General features: G+C 39.7%; 2 protein-coding genes across 2 annotated transcripts in view; one reads left to right on the top strand and one right to left on the bottom strand.

The window, feature by feature from the left end:
* Positions 1–187: 187 nt before the first annotated feature.
* LOC124160856 (28S ribosomal protein S31, mitochondrial) lies at positions 188–2,746 on the bottom strand. Its single transcript, XM_046536957.1, has 7 exons — positions 2,609–2,746; positions 2,348–2,540; positions 2,169–2,283; positions 1,971–2,088; positions 1,605–1,751; positions 1,180–1,403; positions 188–505 (listed from the first exon to the last, which is right to left on the bottom strand). Exons 1-7 carry the CDS (start codon positions 2,641–2,643, stop codon positions 270–272), a joined length of 1,068 nt encoding a protein of 355 aa, XP_046392913.1. The 5' UTR covers positions 2,644–2,746; the 3' UTR covers positions 188–269.
* An 8,632-nt stretch (positions 2,747–11,378) lies between these two features.
* The window catches only part of LOC124160857, a 138,096-nt gene continuing 124,932 nt past the window's right edge, over positions 11,379–24,542 (top strand). The window contains exon 1 of the mRNA XM_046536958.1: positions 11,379–11,682. The gene's annotated coding sequence lies outside the window, so the exon portion shown is untranslated. The remainder of the gene's footprint in view (positions 11,683–24,542) is intronic.

Consider the following 24,542-nt stretch of genomic DNA (forward strand, 5'->3'; position numbering starts at 1 on the left):
GTCCATTTTTCGTATTCCCACAGCATTGATGGTCACAATTGTGCATTGGTTTTACCCATTTTTCTCCAAACATATTGTTCAAACTCTAAAAATGAATAGGGTGGGAAAAAAAGAAGAGAAAATACGAATGAAAAACATACCAATATAAATAGATTCCCAATTATAAAACTAAAATAAAGCAATGCTATAAAAAAGGAGAGTTTATTAAATGTCTAAAGCATCATTTCATTTCTAACAACACTGTATAAATTGAATCAAAGATATGGATACTATTGCATAAGAGCTCCTACTTCCTTAAGAACGTCTTTCTTTGCTTCAAAATAGTCGGCATACCACTTTATAGTGTCTTTTTTCTGTCCCACAGTCATATAAGGATTTTTGGAAAGTCCTACACACACCAACTCCATGAAATGTCGAAGAGGCCCTTTTTTAGGACACCAAGGGTCTAAGTGACGCTCCAAAAACACATGCTCAGTAAAAAACACTTTCTTCTCTTCGTCCAAACCTAAAATTGAGAGAAAAATATCCAAATTACATGTTACAATTCAGTAATTTTTATCAGAGATCACCCTCTTAGAGCCTAGGAGGAGATGAGGGTTCACCTCAGCCATCCTTCTGGAATAAGATATTTTTCAAGTAGGACCGAAAGAACCTTTTATCAAAGCCAAATCTTAAGGAATCAAAGAGGGTATTCTGGCCCACTAAGGTAATCCATTTACTTTACAAGGATATGTGTATGCAGTGAAGTTTTCTCGGGTTTCACACCGGGTCAGGTCCTCCATTTCTCCTTCCTTGGAGGACCTGACCCGGTGTGAAACCCGAGAAAACTTCACTGCAATTGTTCGCCGGGAAAAAACCAAAAATTATATTAGGATATGTGTATTATAATAACCATAATAAACTAATTATTCTTAAATCAGTTCAATGTCAGTGATGCATTTTTATTAACTCCATAATTGCATATTTATTTTTTATTTTTTTATTTTATTCTCATACCACCGGATACAGCTCTTATTGGCCATTTTACACCGGGGTGATTAACAAATGTAACATGTAAACGTACACAAACGACCATGCCCTGGACCGGGGAGACCTACCCAGGCAGGACTCGAACCTACCTCTTGTTTGGCAGGCGAGAACATTACCTATATGGAGATATGGATATATCCTTTAAGTTACCTTGTTCATTATGAATAGGAAATTTCCAGAGTTTTCCTTGCTCAGTCCACAGAATCATTTGTTGAAAGTAATTTCTGGGAGGATGTGAGGTTGACAGCTTAATTTCTCTCGCTTCTTGACGATCCCACACTTCAAGAGCAGCAAGAGTAGAAACATCCTTAGCCACGATTTTCTCAAATATGCCCAACCTGGGGCCACCAAAAAGATCAATACGGGGCTGCTCCCTACATGAAATTACAATTTGAAAAAAAATTTAAAATCAACTAAATAATTCTAATCATAACTATAAAGAAAATCGGAACTGGAAAATGCACGGCAGATGCAGAGGGAAATCAAACATCAAAACTTGCCAGCTTCAGTAAAAATTTAAGGATCTTCACCACACGATTGAATGACTATAAACTAATTCAATTAAAGATACACACCCTTTGCTCCTCTCTTTTTTGCCCGCTAGTCGCATTGGCCGCCTTGTTTGGGCATCCTCTCGCCTTACTTGACTCCAATCTTTCGTCCTTCTCTGCTGAGATGTTGTCTCATCCCCACGATCTATTTTCATACCACCTATAACATCACTGGAAAGTAAAATTAATATAATTATAATCACCGAGAAGTGAGTGTAGAAGAGAAACCTTAATGTTATTTGTTGTACGTTTTAATGGCAACAAACGCGTTCAGATGTTTGCTTTGATAATGAAGTGTAGGGTAATACACAATGATCTAGCCTAAGCAATAGGCTTACAATATGACTTTAATTTGTAACATCCACGTTTTTATTCAACCCTGAAAGTTACCTTAAATTTTCAGGGCTTTTAGAGGATAATAGTTTCTGTAACAGCTCTGCCTCTGTTTCCTTAACATCGCCGCCTAGGCTCGCAGCAACATCCTTAGTTGCTTCGGCGATCTTGCGATCTAAAGAAACACATAAAATGATTACTGAAAATACCAACCGAAAACAAGCCGTAAAATCTGCATTGCTATCTGCAATCTACCTAGTTCTTCGGAAGATACTATCCCATCTTTGACAATTTTAGCAGGTTTGGGCTTCGTTATTTTCTTTGGCTTGGCTAATTGCAGGCCTTCTTTCGGAGTCACCGATGGCCCGTCCTATAAAAAGGTAACTTTAGAAATGAAAATATTAGATACTCTCAAAGTAAATACACAAACATACCTTCATCATTAACTTCAGAAGGTCATTTAATTTCTCCTTCCCGTCCACTTTCTTGTCAGCTTTCGGTTTTTCGGAGACTTCTGGCTTCTTAATATCACTCCCTGAGTTTTGATCATCTTTGCCACAACTACGGCAAGCTATATTAAATTTTCGGAGAGCTATGGCAAGAGCAGACGATTTCTCCCATGTGTTACTAAAATATGAATAAATGGTGAGTTTTTGGTACCAAATAATGAGGGGTAAAAAAAGAAAATAACTGACCTTTGAAGCTGCCCTTTAAGTAAAACTCCAAACATGATTACATTCAGGATTAATAGCAAATCCTATTCAATCAACAACACCAAGAAAAACAGCCATGGGTAACTTTCGCCGCGCGCACCCAGTGGTTCATTTTTTTTAATATTTCGTATTTCAACTGCTTCATGACTGCTTTCCTGCTTTCGTTCGAAGTTGGTGCGCGGCCGCGTATAAATGGGCGTGAGGATGTGCTGCAGTAAAACTCCATCACAGGAGAGAAATCTGAAGTCGTTTCGGATAAATATCCAACCAATTTTACTAATTTTCTAAGTTTTTTCATAATATTTATATTTTTAATTCGTCAGTGTGTATAGTGGCAATACATGTAAAAAGACCAGTGGCAATATAGAACGTTATTGAAGTTTCAATAATTTTATAGAAAATATGGCAGGAATTAGATTACTATCTGTGAGGCCGATTTTTCATGTAGTTCTCACATGATCTAATACTAAATTTTAATTAAAATAGTTTTGATGGAACGGAATGGAAAAAAATACTAATGGATGAACCTAATTAGAACAATGAGCATAGCTACTTATTTGCGTCCATGCATTCGCACGAATGAGTTTAGAGTAGAATTTCGGTGTTTATTCTCACGGTCATGTATTCACCCATTGAATTTATTTTTGTAATACTAGGCTTCAATATTTTGAATTAATTTCTCTACCAAAAGCATCGTTTTTAATTTCAGAAAATGGTTCGGTGAGATAATCGGTTAACAACCATTAAAATTTCTTTAGTCACTATATTATTCTCTGGTGGAAGTCAATATCGTGAACCATTTATAGCGATATTCACGGTTCACCAGACCCATATTCCCGAGCTGACAAGCTCATACACAATCAAATAGGGTAGTTTCCTTCATCAAAAAAAACGAAAGGCATTGATTGCGATTCTTTACCCACCATTAGTGTATTCATAATACATAAATTATTTGGTTTTATAATTCCCAGTTCAGACGAATGGCAATGGTAAATTTTAACTGCATTTTAAAAAGGCCATATTGGCGCCCATGCGATGCCATTCCACGTGACGTCAGAAGGACCTAGTTTCTATACGAGTAGATAGGAGTTTTACATCGTCTGAGATTACCAATGCATGCATGAGGCACGGACTTCAGGGAAACTTATCTTAATAATCACCTATTAAAACTGCTTATGGTCGGAAAGTTTCCTTCGTTTGATAAGGTATTAATAATCATTATTTAGCCCTTTATAACCCGTAGCTGATGGAGAAATAAAAATTCAAGATTTTCCATTCTGAAAAGATGAAAATTTTGCACTCAATCATAATTACTGAGGCAGATAAGTATTTTGTCATCAAAATTTACACCACTAAATAATACGTAGTTCAGATATTTCCTAAATAGAGCTGAAAATTTATACATTTTTGATGTTGCTTTGAAGCAACATTGGGTTATAATGGGTTAAGCCAAGCGCTACCTGCCAGCAGGGTACTATGCTACCAGCTAGCAGCCAGCATCGCAGCGGCGCACAGTATCCTCGCCCCAAGCTCACCTCACACGGCGAAAGCCAGTGAGGTGAGCTTGTTTGGTGCAAAGGTGGAGGTGCAAAGCCAGTTTCCCAGAACTCATACTTAGCCGTCGCGTTTTCGCGCGCTTGAAATTTTTCACTTTTCATTTAATCGCGAAAAATAGACATCGTCATTTAAAAATCTGATAGCGTGAACTGCGTACTCCAGGAGTAATAATATTTCGATTTAGGCAATAAAAAAATAATAGGAAACCACCCCATTACCACAATGAAAGGAGCAAAGTATCAAAAAGTTATCCACTTACCATGAAATTGCAAAAAATTATTGAAATATTCGTAAAATTGGTGAATATTATCTACTTTGCGTCAAGAACCAAACTTTTTTCGTCATTCCTGTGCCTAAATTGTTGCTTATTGACAGCAAAATTTCAAATGGAAACAAAAATAGATGTAAAATTTCTTTTTCAATGCATTTTGTAAAACTGGGCAAACATCCTCTCGGGGTTCCAACCGGGTTAATAAATTGAATTAATCGCCGTGAAAACATCAAATAATATTTTGTCAAACTGTTTACTTAAGGTGATACGAATATATTTTAGGATTAAATATTTGATGAAAATCATTTTTTAGATATTGCAACGATAGTTTCATGCCTCATTTCATATTCAGGTATATTGTGAATGTATGTGAAGTGTAGTGATAACGTTCATCGGCTTGTTCATCACTCACTCGTACCAATTGTAGTAGCGCATTCTTTTACCGGAGGAAATATCTTATTTGCGACATAGAAATTTCTTTTTGTAATCCCACCTCAGGTGTGAACGCAGTATTAAATTTGAAGGGGAATTTTTTGGGTAAAGTAGAGGGTATCGGATATCTTGTAATTATGTATTAGTTAGCTTAAATACCCTCTAATTTTCTTTGGGGATGTTTTCTCATCTTTTCTCAAGTATCTCTCGAAAATTGGGTTGGAAACAAAATATTTGTATACTAGAACTTACTCAGTCATGGAAAAAGACTCAGTGATTCAGTGAATTCAATGATTCATCCTGAAGTTGGCTTAGATAAGTGAGGGTAGAGCTCACCTTTGAATTTATGTGAAATAAAAGCTTCCCAGAGTCTATACAGAGACACCAGACTTGTAATTGACACTGGGAAACAGATCACACAAGAAATTATCATTAACCAAGGAGTTAGACAGGGTTGCAGCCTATCCCAAACCTTTTTTAATCTATATATAGATGACGTTCAGAGAATATGGAAAGAGAATAATGTATCACCAGGCATAGAATTGCAACCATCTCAATACTTAAATACATCTACATAATACCCCGCAAGCCGCCTAAAAGGCGTGTGGCAGGGGGTGTTAGGACACCAGCCGTTTACAGCTATTAAAAAAAAGGAAAACTCTAACGAGGTTGGGACAAGCGTTTATTAAAGTCCTTTATTGTTCGGGGGAAAAACGAATTCCCATATCTATCCGTTCGGCAAAAAATCTCTCTTAATTTATCGCTTCTGTCGGACCTTAATACATTGCTGTTTGCTGACGATCAGGTTATAATACAAGATAAAGAGGACAAACTCCACATGGCAGTACACAGACTACACCAGTTGAGCAAACTATACAACCTGAGAATTTCAAAAACCAAAACAAAGACTATGGCATTTTTTGGAAGCAACCCGATACGAACAAAAATTGTTATTGAGGATCAAGTCTTGGAGCAAGTGTCGCACTTCCAGTACTTAGGATGCGATATTACACATGACGAGGAAAAAGATATTATAAATAAGGTCAACAATTTCCAGAGAATATGTGGGACAATTAGAAGAACTCTAAAAAGCAAAACAAGAAAAGAAACACAAATAAAATTTTACAAAGTGATGGCAGTCCCTACTGTACTCTACAGATCAGAATGTTGGGTACCAAAAAAGAATGAATTAAGGCAGATAGAATCATCGGAAATGAAATTTTTAAGATCAGTAAAACGCTGCACAAGATTGGATAAAATAAGAAACACCCAAATAAGAAATGAACTGGGTGTCCAGGCAGTCACTGACAAACTACAATACTATAATAGATGGTAGGTACATTTACTTCGAATGCCAAATGAAAGAATTCCAAAACAAGCAATGGAATATCAACCATTTGGCAAGATAAGTATAGGAAGACCAAGGAAAAGATGGTAATGTGGAGCCGGAACAGGCTTAGCAGCCTAATCCTGGAAGGAAGAAGAAGATTCACACATGCCTGGTGCGAAGAGGTGGGCAGTTCCTTTTCCTGGGGTACCGCGCACTTTCGTGGATTTTGTTTGTGGGGTCCCTTGGGATTTGGACGGGCCACGGTGGTTACGAATGAACCACGGACTCTTCGATTTGCAATCAAAGCAAGCTACCACGCACCCGTACAGCTAAAAATTTGAATCAATTTCCATCAGCATGGAATACGCAATGCCACCTGCAGCCGTCAAGTTCAGGGCCGGATCAAAGGGGGACCCAAGCCCTAGGCCACCCACCAACCCAGGGCCACTCACCAAGCATGAGCCTTCCGCCAATATAGAGGTAAATCTCACGGTATCGGAGTAACAGGAAAAACCATCATGTATGGGGGGAGTGCAAGTGAAGCTGGGTTGTTTTTTAGCTAACATGTTGTCGTCAACATTCACGTTAATAAATGTGTAACGCTGCTGATAAAAAAACACTTTTACCATTGGCATTGTAATTGTATCTTTGAAGTTAACCAGTGGATTGTATATATTGGAGTGGATAGTGGATTGTGGACTGTAATTACGTTCCAAATTGCAACACCTTGAAACAGTGGGCCTCCTACCAAACAGCGAGATGGGACAAAATTTCAATGTATTTTTATGGAGCTAGGTCAGGAAGGTGTGATGGGAGTAGAGGAAAGGATACCCACTCTAATCGGTGAGTGAGGATAAAAAAATGCTTGATGAAACAAGAGGCAGAGAGTTTGGATGGAACTGTGTTTGCCAAGAGCGCAGCTAGGATTTAAGGCTGGGGGGGGGGGGCTAGGTGCAACTAATACCGGGGTGTGTGGGGGTATGGAATACCCACCAGGATAAGCGGTAGGTGCAAGATTAATGAATTGCGGAATTTTAAGATAAATGGTTCAAAATGGTGAGTTTCACGGCTCTCTGAGGGATATTTTTTTATTATTCCTTAGACTATTCTATTAGTAATAGCAATCCAATCAAGTAAAATGGATTAATCTTAAAAATTTATCTGAGCTCTGGGGGGATTTTATCACCCAAACCCCCCCCCCCCCCTCGCTGCGCCACTGGTGTGGGCTGTCGACTGACGGACGGAGGAATACTGAAGATCAAGATAGAAGCGAGGTTGTTGGCGAAATTCATTTGGAAACTGCGACCGCAAGCGTTTCACCAAACGAATTAATCGATCTCTAGGGTATTGAAGCCCGAAAAGATTAAACTATTTCTGCTACAACTGTACATTGCTCTTAACAAACTCGGATCGGTAAACTGCCTTAATAGGGTGGTTTCCTATTATTTTTTAATGCCTTAATCGAAAGATTATTACTCCTGGAGTATGCATTTCACACTTTTAGATTTTTAAATGACGATACATATTTTTTGCGATCAAATATAAAGTGAACATTTTCAAGAGCGCGAAAACGTGACGGCTAAGTATGAATGCTGGGAAAAACCCGTGTGACGTCATTCTGGTTCCCGCTGCCGCAAAGTGAGGTGACCTTGGGGCGAGGATGTGTGCGCTGCTGCGATGCAGGGTGCTAGCAGGTAGCAGAGTACCCTGATAGCAGGTAGCGCTTGGCTTAAATAAGGATTATTAATACCTTATCAAACGAAGGAAACTTTCCGACCTTAGCCAGTTTTAATAGGTGATTATTGAGACATAATTCTCTGAGCTATGTGCCTCATTCATGCATTGTTAACCTCAGACGATGTTAAACTCCTATCTACTCGTATCGAAATTAGGTCCCTGTGACGTCACGTGGAGTGGCATCGCATGGGCGCCAATCTGGCCTTTTTAAAATGCAGTTAAAATTGACCATTGCCATTCGTCTAAACTGGGATTTCTAAAACCAAATAATTTGTATATTATGAATACACAAATGGTGGGTAACGAATCGCAATCAATGCCTTTCGTTTTCTTTGATGAGGGAAACTAACCTATTTAGCGGCTGCTTCTTTTATCCGGTGCATTAAATATGCAGGGTACATGGACCTTTTAACTAAGGGCGATCTGGTATGATTGGGGGCCCTCGGCTGGGGTTCATGATGGGGCCCTCCTTATCTCCTCCGGATCCTCCCCCGGAATATTTTAGAAAATTGCATGCCCAGAAATGTATTCTGACGCTATTCCCTCTCTCAAAAACTAGATAAAAGACAGTAAAAAGTAGCATTTTCGTAAGAGAAAATACTATGAAAAGTAGGAATTCCACCGCTTATAAAATTTAATGATGTATTATGGATCTATTCTCTATTTAGTGAATTTTTTCCTTGAAACTGCACTGAAATCTTAAAGACCTCTAAAATAACCTTTTTGATTAACCCTTTCAAAAAAGCATCAGGATATCTTTTATCTTCTGACAGCTTTATTTTTATTATTTTTTATTCAATATTTTTACACAAAGCTTTTTGTAAATAAAAAATAACGAAAACGTAGAATTTTATAATAGCAAAAAAACTTGGTTTAAGGCATTTTTACACGGGATTAGATAGAATAGATTTCATCAATATCATGTGCCGGACAGGATTTTTGAACATTCATCCTACTAAGGAAACTTGGAAGTTTTCACATTCTCTTGGGAATGTGCTGCCTCGGGTGGGTAACCTACGACGACGGGAAGGTTTTCGCAAATTCGATGTCCGTTATATTTTTTACTCGTCCTAAAATCACCACATAATGGCGAATCGCACTCAAAAAAGTATGCGGTTGGATCGGAAGGATAGCCATTCTTTCCCACTACTGTTATTGGTCTAAGAAAATTATATCGAATTCCCATCAAATTCTAAGTGCGTACTCACATGCGGTCTGGTAGTATTCTCATCACCATTGCTTGATATATAAGCATACAAAGTTATCGAAGAGCGATGTGTCTCTCAAATTTTACCATAGCGTTGAATATTTATTCGTTGCAAATCACTGTGCCTGTACTTTTATATAGCTTTTGCAATTTAATCCCTTTTTCTGCACTCTCATATTCTGTGGATCACGAAAAAAACTTCCCCACATCTAAAAATTCATGGTCATGTTTCTTTGCAAATTTTCTACCTCACGATGAACATAATTTTTATCGTGATTTTTTTATTGCTCATACTGCATTCATTCTGGGCTCTATTCACAACAAAATAAATATTTGGCAGGACCTGTTAAGTCTGTAATTTTTTTTAGACTATCAAAACTGACAGGTAATCAGGAACATCAATAAAAAATATTATTGTTACTAAGCTAACACACACACACACGTTCACATTCACTATTTTACTTTGTATTTGGAGTAGGTAAATACAATGATGAAATAGTAACAATACGTCAGTCAAAAAATAATTTATATGAATGCGATGGAATTATAGTTACGTGTGCTTTACAGGAATGACATCATAGCCATTTATCATGCATTTTATACAGAATAATGTTTTATTAAAACTACTGAAATGTTTTCAATTGTATCACGATCGCAATACATAAATATTACGTTTACGCTCATTTTTGTCAAGCATTGCGTAGGCTGACAATATTAATAGGCGTCTACGTAGATTAATATTTACTGATATTACAAAACTGCGACATTTGAAATTACACCTTCGTACAATTACACCTTACTATTAGTACCTATCTTTATTTTATATAGAAATAGGAGGAGTTATTACACGATATTCAATGGTGTTTAGCCCTTATACGGGACTGTAACGTGACGAACTATTACACTTTCAGGTATAAGCCTGAAGATTATATGGTTGAAATGCATATTACTATTCCTTATGTTTCTCCATGCAAAGAGCGATGATTTTTGATGGCCCTATCTCACGAAATTTATCATTTTTGGCATCCTACGCCTCTCCCGCCTGGCTTCACGCAGCGGCGACTCCAGCTAAACAGAAAACGTCTTCATTGGAAGAATTCTCGGCGCAGCATGATTCATGTCCATCAAGAACATCAGAAATGTCCTTAAATTAACCCCAATTCTTAGTATTGTAAAATATTTTCTTCCACGATTCCTGAAATCTTTTCAACCAACGAAAAATTAACTACTGACCTTCCTTTGGGATTAGACTCCATTATCGTCATCCAAACACTAAATTCCAAAAATATATAGCTTTACTAAATCCATACACCCTCTTAATTATAACTGATGCTATTCCATGACTCTAACTTAGTTTTTAAATGCTTGTGATACCAACTCTTCCTGAAATACTCAGACTGCTGCAAAGCTGGGAACTTGAGTACCATAAAAATCCACGATATTCAGCGAAGCGTAGCGTATCATTTTTGGCAGGAAAATCGTTTTTATCTCGTTCTATCGAACTCGGAAGTATTCTGCTCTCTCAGTCTCCTTCCTTTCGTGACTCTATCATGTAATTTCAGTCCAATCCGCACCGAATGCGAAGTTACCAAAATAAGTATAGCGTGCGGACTATTCTCGTAGTTAGCGTCCGTTGTGCGTCTGGTATGCGATTGCACTTTAAAAGCTTAGTTAGCGAAGCTATAACGAATCGTAATTGTTTGATCGTAATTGAATTGTAATAGATGTTTAAATTGTCATCACGTAGCAACGATTAAATTTTCTACTTTGTGTGTTCGATTTCGAGAGGAGAAGAAAATGAGTACATTCTACATCGAAAATGAGGTTCATTAAAAAAATAATTGGTTATTAAGACGGAGAGAGCATGCGTACGTAGCCTTTATTTAATGCTTTCTTCGGCGTTTTTCTTTTATTTAATTCTTTTTATTCGGTGATTAACATTTATTAACGACGATTTTGGCATCGGTGACGATGAATTTTGTAAATACCTTCTCTTGACTGCTGAGCTATCTGAAAAATTCTTTCTTGCGCGGGCCTCCATTTGAGATATTTTTGAAATGGCCGCCATAGTTTTTGTGTGCACGCTCCCTTCCTCCCTTCCCGTTTCCCTCCAACCTGCTGACTGCCCATCCTACTATTCCCTCCCTTCCACGGCTGCCCTCCCCTCTCGCGCCAACCCACGCAACCTGCTGGAGTGGCGGCAGGGCTTGAGCAGAGCACGAGTTGCCCTCAGAGAGTGTGCAGGTGTGTGTTGGTTTCTGTGTATGACTTTTGTTTATCGGCTTCCATTTGCCCTTTGTAAACAATCGAGTTGGACAAGTGACTCCTCACGGTGCCCCTCCACCCCTGTGCCCTCGTAGGGCATTTCATTGACTTACATCCCCCCCAACAATTTGACGCCGTTTCTGTGTTTTCCTAACGTGGTGGATATGTGGCTTTCTTCCGGAGTTGTTGCGGGAATGGACTCTCCTTCGCCGTGGCTGCCCTGCGGCGGAGTGACGGGATAATCACTTTCCAGAAAGGTTTGTGGAAATTTTTACATTGCATTGTAATTATGTGATATTTTGCGGTGAGGTTTAACCTTCTCTTAGCGCGATTCCTGATACAATTCGTTGTTACTCCTATGCACAATGTAACCCACTACCATGTAAACAACCTCATCAGATGGGCACCGGCACTTAGACTTTTAAAATTTCACAGAGAATGGTAGTGTTAATCTTTCTTCTAGAAGTTTGCTGAGTGCCTAAGTCTTGTTGCCATGGTAATATCTCTTCATTGTCATTAGCAACCGGTAGCACCTTGGAGAGGAACTGCTTTTACAAATGACTCAGTTCCATGGGAATCACATGAATACGGTAGTCGATAACTTGGTAATAATTTTAGTCGGTCTTAGAAAAAAAATAGCTTTTGCTGCTTTTTTGGCTGCATGTCTTAATTTTGGTATTGTTTTCTACTCTTGCATCTTAGCGTAAATTGCTTGATGTACATTTCAATTCCTAGGTGGTTTCTCTTTTTCTTCCCTTCTTATTTTTATGAATTCATTCATATCTCGTAATATACGATTATATTTGTACGTGCATGATTCTCACGACTGTGCACTACAGAGATTAGCGTTATTAATTCGAAATTAGTGCCATTTTATCGATAGTACAAAAGTATTCCATCCGCTCTCTGTAATCACCCCACATTGTCTTACCGTTATTTTCGGTGGATTTAAATAGTACTTAATATTCGAGTAGCAGTTTATGCTTCATGTAATACCTCTTAAATGAATAATAATTCTTTAAATTGGTCCTTGGAAGTCTTATGACCTGTCGTTGTTTACGAGTCACATTTTGATTTGGTATTTCAGTTTCTTCAGTGATCACATTATCAATTATTTTAAAATTTATTTTACTATCAATATTTTGACAGACTGTAGGTAAATTTATTTTTCATCCCATTAATGGACAGTGTTAAGTGTCAGGAAATCTCTATCAGAGAATGTATAATGGGTGCATCTCCTCCACTAAGGGATAAAATGTAATTGAGAAAACAGCACGTAGAATGCATGAATGACAATTTAATTTCATCTACGATTACTAACTATCCACTAAGTGCCATTTTAAAAATAATTTAAAATTTAAAAGACATCCAAGTAGCGAATACAAATTTTATTATAATGGCTACCATTTAATTTATTATTGATGGCCGAAGTTGATATTTTAGGGCTGAATTCTTATAATAAATAGTGAGTTTTGCAATCATCGTTTCAGGCATATTTCGATTTTAGTTATCGGTCATAGTATGTCACCTAATGAAATCCAACAGCTTAATTAGTGGACCAACACTTTCTAAAGGTTTGCAGGCATCTTCAAAAATTGATGTGAGTGACGGCAGGGACCGAACGTAAATTGAAAATATAATTAAATATCATCACTTAGTACGTGATGAATTCATTGCAAATACATGAGGTGATAAACCTACGATTTCCTTTGTTTGTAACGAATGACGCCTATCCGGCTCAATCGAGTTAATTACTGTCCTCATGACAGCCATAAAATATGCGAATATAGAACAAAAAATAATTGTCAACATACCCTAAGTTTTGGATAGAAAGAAGCAATTATTGGTTACTTTCAAAAGTGTTTGAAAGGAGATTGTTCAATTTGATTACGGTGAAGTGGATTCCTAATTCCGAATAAAATCTTACTCCATGAAGCACTTCATAGTTTTTTCTCCTACTTGCCGTTCAACTCACCTTCTACGCCTTCTTCAGCACTCACCAACAGACGGCCTGTGATAGTCTTTATCTTAGTGATAATCATTGCAGCACCTGATTTCAGGCTGTGTGCACTATTTATCTTAAACTGTCGGTGGTTTCAATTTCATTTTTAGTTCCTAATGATGTGTTCACTAATTGATTTTACAATTTGATTGTTTTTAGCTTAAATATGTACTTAATAGAATGAAATTTCTTTCATTTGAGAAAGCTGGTTCGTTTCTTAAATTTTCAGATAGCGGGAAAAGTAAGGCGATTCACTCATCTCAAGCATCTTATTTTTATTCGTTAACGTTGTTTATTCACACGTACTGCGATGCAGTGCCATACGGCTTGGCATTCCCTGAGACACGTTCACTCAGATTTTTTCTCTGGGGTAGGAGAGGCGAACCTAGGACACGAGGAGTTATTATTGTGCCTCGCATAACTGGAAGGCAATCCATATTCTGTCAGGGTTGGCACTCATTTACTTTTGTTTTCGAAAGTGAGAAAGAGCTGTCTTAACTACCATAATCCTCCATCTCGTCAAAATCAACCCCTTGGGTAATACAGAGATCCAAGCATACGAGGTCTAGGGTGCACGACCTGGCCATGTATGGTAAAAAATTGAGCCATCTAGATTATTTCAGATGTGAGTGTGTGTGAAATATTGCTGCAAATCAATGCGTTTGAAAGGGAACATTGATGAACACATGATATTTTTAGTAATTAACATAAGATGGCGATCTTTCCATCCCTCATTTCTGAATTATTAAAATCAAATGAATACTGAAACGTTTTCACACAGAATTTGGATTTTATGATTTATTGTTATCATTAGGCGATTTCCAATTTTGCCAAATGTCCAAAAATTCTTCATCGTTTCCAAATGTCGACAGCAATAGCAACCAAAGCTTTCCATCTGCCGAACGTTCTTAGATGAGCGCGGCGACATTTCCGCGGGTCGAAAATTCAAATGCACGCCCGCATGTGCGTTCAACGTGTGAGGATCAAGTTCCGCAGACGGCGATTGCCGTACCCTCGTACGCGCTTTCCTTTTTGCCGTGCGTAAACGGGCGTGCCCCGGCTTAAAGGGAAGAGGGGTGGGGTGGAGGAGGAGAAATCCTTCGCTTCTGCTCCAGCAACACGCCCCCGACTTCTTTCAACCTCTCTCTCCCTCCCTCTTGTTTTGACTATTGCCGAAGTCACCATAATAATGCACGGGCGGGCGTGGTCGCTTTTATTTTCGTGCACGACGCCCGACCCAGACGCTGAGGGCGGTCTAGAGTCTTGAGGATGGGTTAAAGGTTGTGAGGTCGTGGATTAATAAGGGGGGATACAAAGCAAGAACCTGGCGCAGAAAACATTAAGGCAGTGATTAATTAAAAAAAAAATTAAATACCGGAACCCATACAAACACATTTAATCCACACGATTTTCAATATTAAGCCCCGTTACTGAAACTTACGATTTTATGAAACTTGCATTAAAGTCGCAATGAAGAATCATGTATTGCCAAATATGTAAAAAAAGACTGAACATTTTTGAAACGACCCAATTTTTTCCTGGTAGGTGCCAGAATGCCATTCCGGCCGAAATTAAGCACTGCATTAAATCACCCTGTCATTGAAGAGGTAACTTAAAAAGTTTTCTTTTTATCGCTTGTACACAAATTTGTGCGATGTGTACGTTGTTAGAGACAAGTGAAAAAATTGGCGATTTGCTGGCCTATGTTGCGGAGGTGTTAAGTCCTCGCCTGCCTTACCAAAGGTCCCGGGTTCGAGACTTTCGTGGAAAGTTTTCCCTTATCCAGGACATACTTAGGTGTTCTTGCCCGTTTAATTGTTAGGTTGTTACAAAAGCCCCGACGTAAATGCCAACAGAGTGCTATTTTCGTCGGTATGGTAATTATTCATTATAGATGGTCTTGATCGGTTGAATCAGATCTCCATAGCGATGGAAACTGTATGATCGAACCAGGATGTCTTGAGATGCCGAACGTGAATGAATTTTTTCTTTTATCATTAACTAACGCGTATCGCAACCTTTAAAAATCGCTTAAAAATTATTTTCTTCGAATATCATACCAGGCGTTGATGAACTCCATGCTCGTTTCTTGTTAGAGGACTATTCCTTCTGTTAATCGTTGTTCAATACCCGTTTCTTGAATTAATTACTGTTACGTATAATCAGCGAGTATTATGCCTTAGGATATTCCGGACCGTCATAGCGTAGCGTCTTCTAGTTTTGATCTTGCCAGTATTCTTTTGCACCGTTAAGAACACGTTTGGCAAGTAGATGGCCTCGCGTTCACCTCATTCCTTAGGGAACTGAATCACTTTTTATGGGAGCATAAATGAAGCAGCTTTCATCAATGGAGACGTATAATCAACGTTTAATGCGGTTTCCAGTGGAGTATCCAGGGATTTCGTTCGTGTAGGGGGGTGTGTCCAAAACCAGGGGGAGAAATTCTTGAAAAACAGGGTATCATTAAGTAGAGAGTTTTAAACTTATTTTAACACTTTTAATAATCGAAAAACTTCATTATTCAAATAAATATTTTGTAAATTCATGATTTTTCAATATTTTGTTTTCTTTCATGAAGCAAAGTAATAGTGTTTTTATATTTCGGGGTGAAGGGAAAGGTCCTTACCACGGTCCCCACCCTCGCTCTACCATTGATGGTTACATTGTATTGTATAAATTTTGAATAATTTTATTGCAACTTCGATGAATAGTCATGCCTCTTGGCATGCATCTTTTCTCACGCTGATACAGGTTCTTGGTGACATTGCTTTGACAAGGGGTAGGCAAAATCTGAGGTCGACGAGAGAAAATTGAAATAGGCAAAAATTTTAAAATATCTACGTGTCAGAAGTCTTCACTGAGTTTAGCGGTGGTGGATTTGTTTGGTTATACGTTGCCTTTGACCAGCGGAAATTACCAAAACATTTATTCTCTCTGAGTTTTTTTTTCATTTGAGATGTATTTTTATGACTGTGTCACTTAGTAGCGATATGGGTCCACTGGGTATGTATGCAGATTGCAGACTCGTGTATATTATTTAATGGTTGATGTAGCTAAAAATGTTGCGAAAAATTGGCGTTAATTCTTATCTCCCGAAAAAATAAACTTTTTTTAAATCACTGAACATTTTCCTCCTTGGTGCTGATTTTGCATGGCCTGCTAGAACGGCGAAAATTGAAATATCTGCTGTGTCTGCTTTCTGATATTTACTTTTATACATTATCGCGGAGTCTAATTCAATTTATTGAATTGACTGGTCCATAATCACATTGGGGTTGCGAGTTAATTTGCATTTTCACACTTGTCGTGAGGTTGAGAACGTTTTTACTGGAGTAGTCGATGGGTCACCATTCACCATGGGTTTGGGGATGGTAACGTCTGTTTTACTCCAAAAACACCTCTTGGAAACCTCTCGAACTGTTATTTTAACCTCCTTGGGACGGTTACTAATGTTCATGTCCTGTTGAGTGCTTATGTACGGCTGTAAAAGGGCGAAAACTTATTCCTCCTGGGTTGTCGGTTTAATCCTTTAGGCTCTCCTCCATGACTGTCCCATTTATGGTATTTTGTTTCATCATACGTAGTGCGTCCACACTCACCTGAAATTCGTGGGAACCGTTTACCAGGTAACCCTTATATTTTAGTCTTCATAACGAACGTTTTCTCTTGCAATACGTGCCTACCTGAAATAAACCTGAGACTAGTCCTCACAGTAAAAGATGACGTTCTCCCACTTGGACAGGTTGAACATCTTCGCCACGGTGGCCGCCGTCGGTGGGCCGCGCGTGACTATGTCGCATCCCCTTGGTCTTAAACTCCCAACCACCCAACTCTCACCCCGTTCCGAGAAGATCGACTATTATCCAATCCCGATGGGCCGCCTCCGTTTCCTCGAACCTTCGCGCGTGCTATAAACCTGACGCTTATGGAGTCGCATTTCGGTAGACTAGTGCCTCCCGCGAAATTGCCCTCCTCTCATTGTTTGGAAGCCAAGTATCCCGTGGCTTTAAATCCTCTCCACCATACTGGGAAAGAAAAACTGAAGTCGACGCCGCCCTTTTCTTCGATAGAACCCCACCGAAATTGGCCGTGGCGAATGGCATATCTAGGAGAAGAGGGCCGACCCCCCTCTTGGGCACAGGTGAAAATTGAGGGAGGGACGCGGAGGAAAGGTGGAAAAAATATAAGGAGTGCAGCAGGGCTGTGGCCACCCTATTGTGTTTCCCTTCCCCCCTAAGCTTTTCGAGCGGGTGTGTTTTTGTGAACCTGAAGCCTCCTCCTCCTCTCCTTCCTTACCTGTGAGCTCCTCCGGAGACCTCAGGTGGATGGCTGGGCACCGCCGCGTAAACTTGGCAACGCTGGTTGACCCTCCTCCTTCGCTGGAGAACCTCCTTCCAAGCGGTCGCCGTGTTCCTCCCGGCCAGGCTTCCTCCATGCTCTTCAAGCCGCCTCCCTCTACATCAAACTCTGTAGTACTCCCGAGACTCCCCTCCCCTCCCCTTCTCCTCGTCTTTCTTCGCTCGTACAGTCCGGTGGGACGACAACAACTCTTCCCTCTTCGCCCTGAACTCCCCGTCCCCCCTTCGCCAGACGCCGGAGTCGGGCCATCACCAGACGGGCCAGGTTTCCAAGATTTGTGTGTCCCTCACCCCTTTCACGCTGTGCTGTTTTGCGATAATGGGCGTTCACGGTGTATTGGCGCCTCTTTGGTGCAGCGTAATACGAAACCTTACAGGTCAAAACAAAGGTGATTGTCAGTAGGTTGGGACAAATCGACGTCTTCCATGGAGACCGAAGAGACGAATCCATCATTTTCTCCCGTGTCAATATCCCTCACAGTTAGTTTCCCAAGGGTGGGGGAATTTACTGAAATATCAGAAAATGGCACAATATTTTAATATTTTTACAAGAGAATAAATACGTATCTAAAAAAAGATAGCAGTTTGGAGAGAGGAATGGAGAGCTGCATCTAATCATTATTGACTCATGATGTTGACGATTAAAATATATCGATAGTTAACTGTTGACTTTGGAACAATGGCGAATCTTACTTGTTAGACAAAATTTGTTATTTAGCGCTCGATAGCTAAAAATCAATGTTTTGTGCCCGATTAAAATATTATGGTAAAATGACTTTAGCAGAATTCCGGACAAACGCCGAACTAATTTTTCGGAGCTCTTTATGTTATAATAGAGAACTTTTAACCCAATATTTTTACTTGTGATAATTATTTCCGACATTTCTTTTTTTTACACATAAAATATCAGCGAGAAAATTTGTTCGCAGTTTTACTTCGGTATTTAATTTTGTATATAATAACTGTGTTTAATTTTAGCTCGGGAAACAGCTTCATGGGTTTATTTCCTTAACTCAGTGGCTATCACATTTAGATTTGTCATTGGGTGATGTATTAACTGCTCAAAACTGGTGATAAAATTTTATTTTTCAAGTACACTGCACGCCTTTTTTGTGGATTTTTTTTAGCGATGTACTTCTTGTGGTGTCCCATTTATTGGGGGAATAAATTTTCTTGAGAATCGAATGACTCGATAAACGCGCTTTACATTTTTTTTCGAAAAATATCGAGTATCACGTTGGGAGAAAATCTTTCGCCAGCAAAACATGATTTTTTCCTGACTATAAAATCCGATCTGTCCTACGTCTCCGGCCGCACTGTGGTTTTGCCTCTCCTCATTTTTCGAATATGGTAACGAGGCTGTGAGAGACTGAGACATAGTTTAATGCTAAGAGTACCCAGGTTTTACGGTATGTGTTAATAGTAACAACGTTAAGGCTTTCCTTGCCTGATTTAGAAACACCATTTTTTACAGAAGAAAAGTAAATAAAGAAGCGGATGAGATCCTAAAAACCTCCCTAACTCAACTATTAATTATTCGTAATCACTTCTTAATTTTTTTGGCTGGATTACTGGTTAGGGACTTCGTGACCCTGATCGTGCCTGACACTTAAGTTGATATATATTACCCTGGGAGCGTAAACAAAGAAAAAAAGATAACTAGTAAACAGCATAGATAAGACGTGACCCTGAAATGAAGTGAAAAATAATTTGAAAATGAACGAAAAACAGAGTATATTAAACTATTGTTAGACCTAACAGAAACTTACACTTCTACGCAAGGACTAAAAGAAAAAAAGCTACTAATTTAGACAGTCGTATTGGTAGTGATGGCGTAACTTTGTTGTAACTTTGTAAACTATTCATTGCGGTTTTGGATAGGGCGGAGTTAATTTTTTTCCATTCTACCCTCTATGCAGAATGGCTATTTTTTACATGTTAGGTGTGATATAGGTATATATTTAATTTTTTGTATCCATGAATAATCATGAAAATTTCCTGCGTAGGTACGTGAAAATTCGGCTTGCGTCTAGTCTCACATTCAAATCTAAGCCCGGCTACTTTTATATTCAGTTAGATTTTCATTGTTGAATTTGACCACATGGGCAAGGCGAGCTATTTTTTTATACGTTTCCTCTCAGCAACAATTCGAGTTGCACGATTGGTTGCTCGATTCTAGTGAATTTGAAAAGTGACAGGAAATGAGTGAGTGGTTCGGCCAAGTACCTCTTTTTTGCCATGCAGCTTCAACTTGCTTCAAGTAAAAGTGTTTCCTCTTCCATTCGAAGTTACATCATTTCCTCCATTAGTATTGATCAATTTACTACCCCAGCGAAACTTCTTAGCCTAAGGCTTGTGTCCTTTTTTTTCTCTCCGGTTATATTTTATGGTATCAACTTTGGAAATTTGTTCCAATGTGTCTGACTCGTCATTTCACACTCAGCTCAAAATATTTATTTCGTTATTTTGAACGGGAGTGGCTTTTATTTGAGCTTGGACTTATTGTTAGGGAGTATCGTCCCCTATACCTATCCTCCATTGAAGATGCATTGATGCAAATGCATGCAGGAAATGCATTTTATGATTAGCTAGCTATCTGTTCTATTGTACATGAGGGAAGGTTGTATCGTTAGAAAATGTTTATCCATCCAAAACTTTCATAAGGAGGGCTAACGTTATACATCTATTCCCTTAGTTATGATTTTTTTGTGGAAAAACTGTGGGAATACTGTTATGGCAAGTACGGGAAGTAATAATCTATTTGTAAGTTTAAACTTCGAAAGACTAGCGTTTGATACTTCGTGGTTGAGTATCTTTCTAGATTGAGTGTCAAGCGACTTAACTTATGAAAAAAAAAATAGTTTAGCTCCTAACAAAGTTCGGTGGTTAACAATAAATGGGAAGAAACAGTGAAAAGGAAAATTTTGAAGAAACTCTGAAACATTTATGTCATTTTTATTTGCGAAGACGGTCGTGACCAAAGCGATGCCACTCCTGGCGATAGCTTAAACAATTCGGCTTATGAGGCTGTCGGTTAATCACTATAATAATACTCGCACGCTCCGCGCGCTCGTTAAGGGGCTCCGCCCCTTAAAAACCCCGGTTCCGGCTTCGCCGTCTACATTTGTGGTCGCTCGAAGACTTTTAAAGTTTGAATAATCTCGCCTCAGCTAGGGGCCGGCTTCGCCGGCCAGGGGGTAGGGAGGCGCCCCACTCATTCCTCGAAACGGCTTCGCCGTTCCTCGCTGGAGAGCGGCTTCGCCGCCCAGGGGTTGAGTGTGAGTTGAGATGGGTGGAGTCTAAAGCGGCTGCGCCGCTTGAACATCGGGGCGGCTTCGCCGCCCGAGGGTTACTGAAGCTCCCCCTCTCCTACGCATGTCACTCCTCGGAACGGCTTAGCCGTTCCTCGTTGTGGGGCGGCTTCGCCGCCTTGGGGTCGAGGAGCCCCCCGCGGCTGCTTCGCTTAGTCCTCATTAATGCTCTTCTCCACCGAGAGGGGTGCCCAGGGGGATTCGGGGGTTTTAATGTTTTATGCATGCGGTCACTAATCGTCCACAGTGATCACGTAGCGATGATTGTAAAGGGTAGTGCAATGCGGAGTAATAGTGGCGACAAGTACCCATAAAAGAAGACTTAATGGCAAGTTTTTCATTTTTTGCGGGGGTTCCAACGGATTACCGGGGGGTTTATACTTGTGTTAAACCAGTGGTCACAAATCGTTATCATAAATTCCGTGCCGGTAAGTCTTAGGGGTCCGGAACATTGGTCTGACGATTCTTTTACCTGGAGAGGCGATTTATTAGAAATTTTTTGGGAGGTTTCATGGGGTTATCGGGGGTTTTAATAAGTGGTTAGGGCAACGGTTAATTTGTGACGAAAACTACTCGTAGAAAAGTAGAAGAGTACCCAAATAGGAGACTAAATGACCCATGTTACGTTTGGGAGGGATTTCAGGGGGATACCGGGGGTTTAAATGTGTGTACTCCTGGCGGTCACCATCCATTTACATAAATTCCGCGTGGATGAGTCGTTGGGGGCGGTGGAATAGTCACGTAAAGTACCCAAAAAGTAGACTTATATGCAAAATTTAATTTTTTGGGGGGGTGTATGAGGGTTTACCGGGGGTTTATAGGTTTTTACTGCCAGCGGTCATCAATCGTCCACATCAATTCCGTAGCGATGAGTGGTAAGGATTGGAAAAGCGGCGGAATTGTGACGAAAAGTACCCGAAAAGGCTATTTATGTGCAAATTTTAATTTTTTAGGGGGTTTCGGGGGGTTTAAAGTTGACGATACTATATGTTCACATTCATTTACTGTCATTTCTAACAGAAGTGTGCCTTATGACATCCATATTTCGAGAGTAATACAGTAAAAAGCAAACCAGTCCCCGAAAAAAGTGAGTAGTGCCCGCCATTTTTATTTTTTTCGGTTAAATATATTGAATCATTTATTAAACGTTCATGTTTTTTGAAAAACAATAAATAAGTGTTTGTAACTACAAAGTTTGAAAGAAATCGGTCAGGTTAAAATTGACATAATCTTCTATTAATCTTTTGGAAATCGTAATTTTCGGTGATTTTCGGAATATTTTAATTTTTTTCTGAATAACTAAGGACGACGAAAGACAATTGTTACCTATATGTCGTAGACGATGTTATAAGCATATATAATAATCATTTTCGTTATCCTATACCTTAAATTAAGTCGAAGGGAGCGGAAGTTATGAAATTTTAATAGAAAAACTAATTTTTGGACGCCATTTTGGCTGGAATTTTCTTTAAAATAAATTAACAACATTACGTAGTTACGTGCCCACGTTCATCAGCTTTCAGGAAATGCATTAGCGATCCGTGTGGCACACACCATTCGCGCGCAGTAAAATAAAAACCGAAAGACTGTCCCCGAAAAAAGCCCGATTTCGGCCATTTTGTCGTCCTAGCGACGACACGTGGCGGAAACTTCCGGTTTTCGGATTTTTCCTCCGGATCATTTCCGGTTCCCCGCACGCGTGCCAAATTTCAGCTCTCCAGCACGTCTGGAAGTGGTCGGGAATTTGTATCCATGAGTGAGTCAGTTACCTCAAGGGCTGTATATAATAGAGACTCATAATTTTTAGAAATATTCATTTATGAAGACTGATTGATGATTTTGGCTTTATTACCTAGCTTCTTTAGCTTTAAGTCTCCCATGTTGTCTTGTGGCTAGGATACCTGGCTTTCACCCAGAAGGCCCGGGTTCGATTCCCGGCATGGGAATATTTTTGTATTTTTACCTGGCCACTATAAAATGCCAGCTGTATGCTGTATGTGGTTCTCTTTCTTTAAAATAAAATAAAAAGTTTCTTTCGAATGGATACTCAAATCGTGATTAGTATACGCCTGCAGAATATCAATCATTTCAAATTTTAATTTAATTCTTTTTTACTTTCTATGACTTCATCGAGCCTTTGCCCCTATAGGAATACCCCAGTCCACGTTCCTAGGGTATTATGCACCCACGCCTGACGCGTCCCTCCTTTCCCTTCTCAGGGTTTGGCTGGGGGCCGGTCATCGTCCCAAACGAACTGCCTCCGAGAAAAATACGCCGCAGCCATTCTCGTTCGTCCGACTTTAAACTGTATTACCTGCGCATTGTCCCGTGGACTTCTCCGCCTTCTGGAAGGTTCAAAAACGATTCCCATCGAAGTTCTCAAGGTGCTTTTGCGTTGCCAGGGGGAGTGGGATTTTCGCAGCGAAAAGGGTCTGGGCAGGTGGGAGAAACCATCAGCCCAGAATGCTGCTCGCTTTTCAAGGTGATGGGAAAGAAGCATCCCGTTCGCGCGGCGATCCCATGGTTATGCAGGAGAGCCTGCGGCTTGTGGGCGTTTCTTTTTTTTCCATGAATATACGAGCGTGCACTCATCCTTTCCGTTTTTCAAATTTCGACTTTCTTTCCAATTTTTTGTCTGAGCCTTTGACCCATTGAGGAGACGTGATTTGAACCCTCTGTCGAGTTGACAGTGTGGACAGTTACATGGAAAACACTTCGGGTTGTGGAAGACTTCCTTTGGACATTGCGATATTCAATAGCTACTCCTTGCAGAGGTTTTTTTCTGCCTTTTTTTCCCGACTAGACGCATGAGAAAAATGAAACAGGTCACTATTTTTTTACGAGCGCAGAAAATGGAGCAACATCGTGTGTTTTAAAACGATTTTTTTGGTGTGGAAACTGTAATTTTAATGGATCATGTTTTTTTTATTAAATTCATTAATGTTGATATGCGTTGAGTATTCCCATGAGAATTTATTGTCCGTTCTGGACTACAATATGCTACGGACGACATACCTTGAATTAAGCCAACATTTCCGTAGAGATATCGTAGAACAGCATATCAAATGGCACAAAAGATATCGTACTGAATACCTAATGATGATTGCAAGCCAAACGAAACACGTGTAGTGGAGTTGTGAAATAAAATTGATTGGGCAGTACGGGATTTCCCTTAATATTTCGTTCACGTGCCTAAAAGCGATTTTAAGGGACGGGCTGGGGCCTCCTCTGACGGCACGCTTTACTGAATCTGCGGTGATTTTTTTCCTGGTGGAGTTGAATGATCTTTCGTTTTAGACTCATCCGAATGATCGATGCTCGGCGAATTGGATACAATGTGCAAAACGCTGTTTCGGACCACCCTCGCGGCGAAACTGACCCGAAATAGAAGTCGTGGGCGGGGAAGTGTTCGCTCCGACGGAAATAGCGCTCGTTCCTCACGCCGA

This window comes from Ischnura elegans, chromosome 6, assembly GCF_921293095.1.
Source record: "Ischnura elegans chromosome 6, ioIscEleg1.1, whole genome shotgun sequence".
In the NCBI taxonomy this organism is placed as follows: Eukaryota; Metazoa; Arthropoda; class Insecta; order Odonata; family Coenagrionidae; genus Ischnura; species Ischnura elegans.

Excerpts from the sequence above, each read along its gene's own strand:
- LOC124160856 (XM_046536957.1), bottom strand. The coding sequence starts at position 2,643 with ATGTTTGGAGTTTTACTTAAAGGGCAGCTTCAAAG. Across the intron at positions 2,284-2,347 it reads TTCTGAAGTTAATGATGAAG|GACGGGCCATCGGTGACTCC; the intron begins GTATGTTTGTGT and ends ACCTTTTTATAG. Across the intron at positions 506-1,179 it reads TCCTATTCATAATGAACAAG|GTTTGGACGAAGAGAAGAAA; the intron begins GTAACTTAAAGG and ends TCTCAATTTTAG.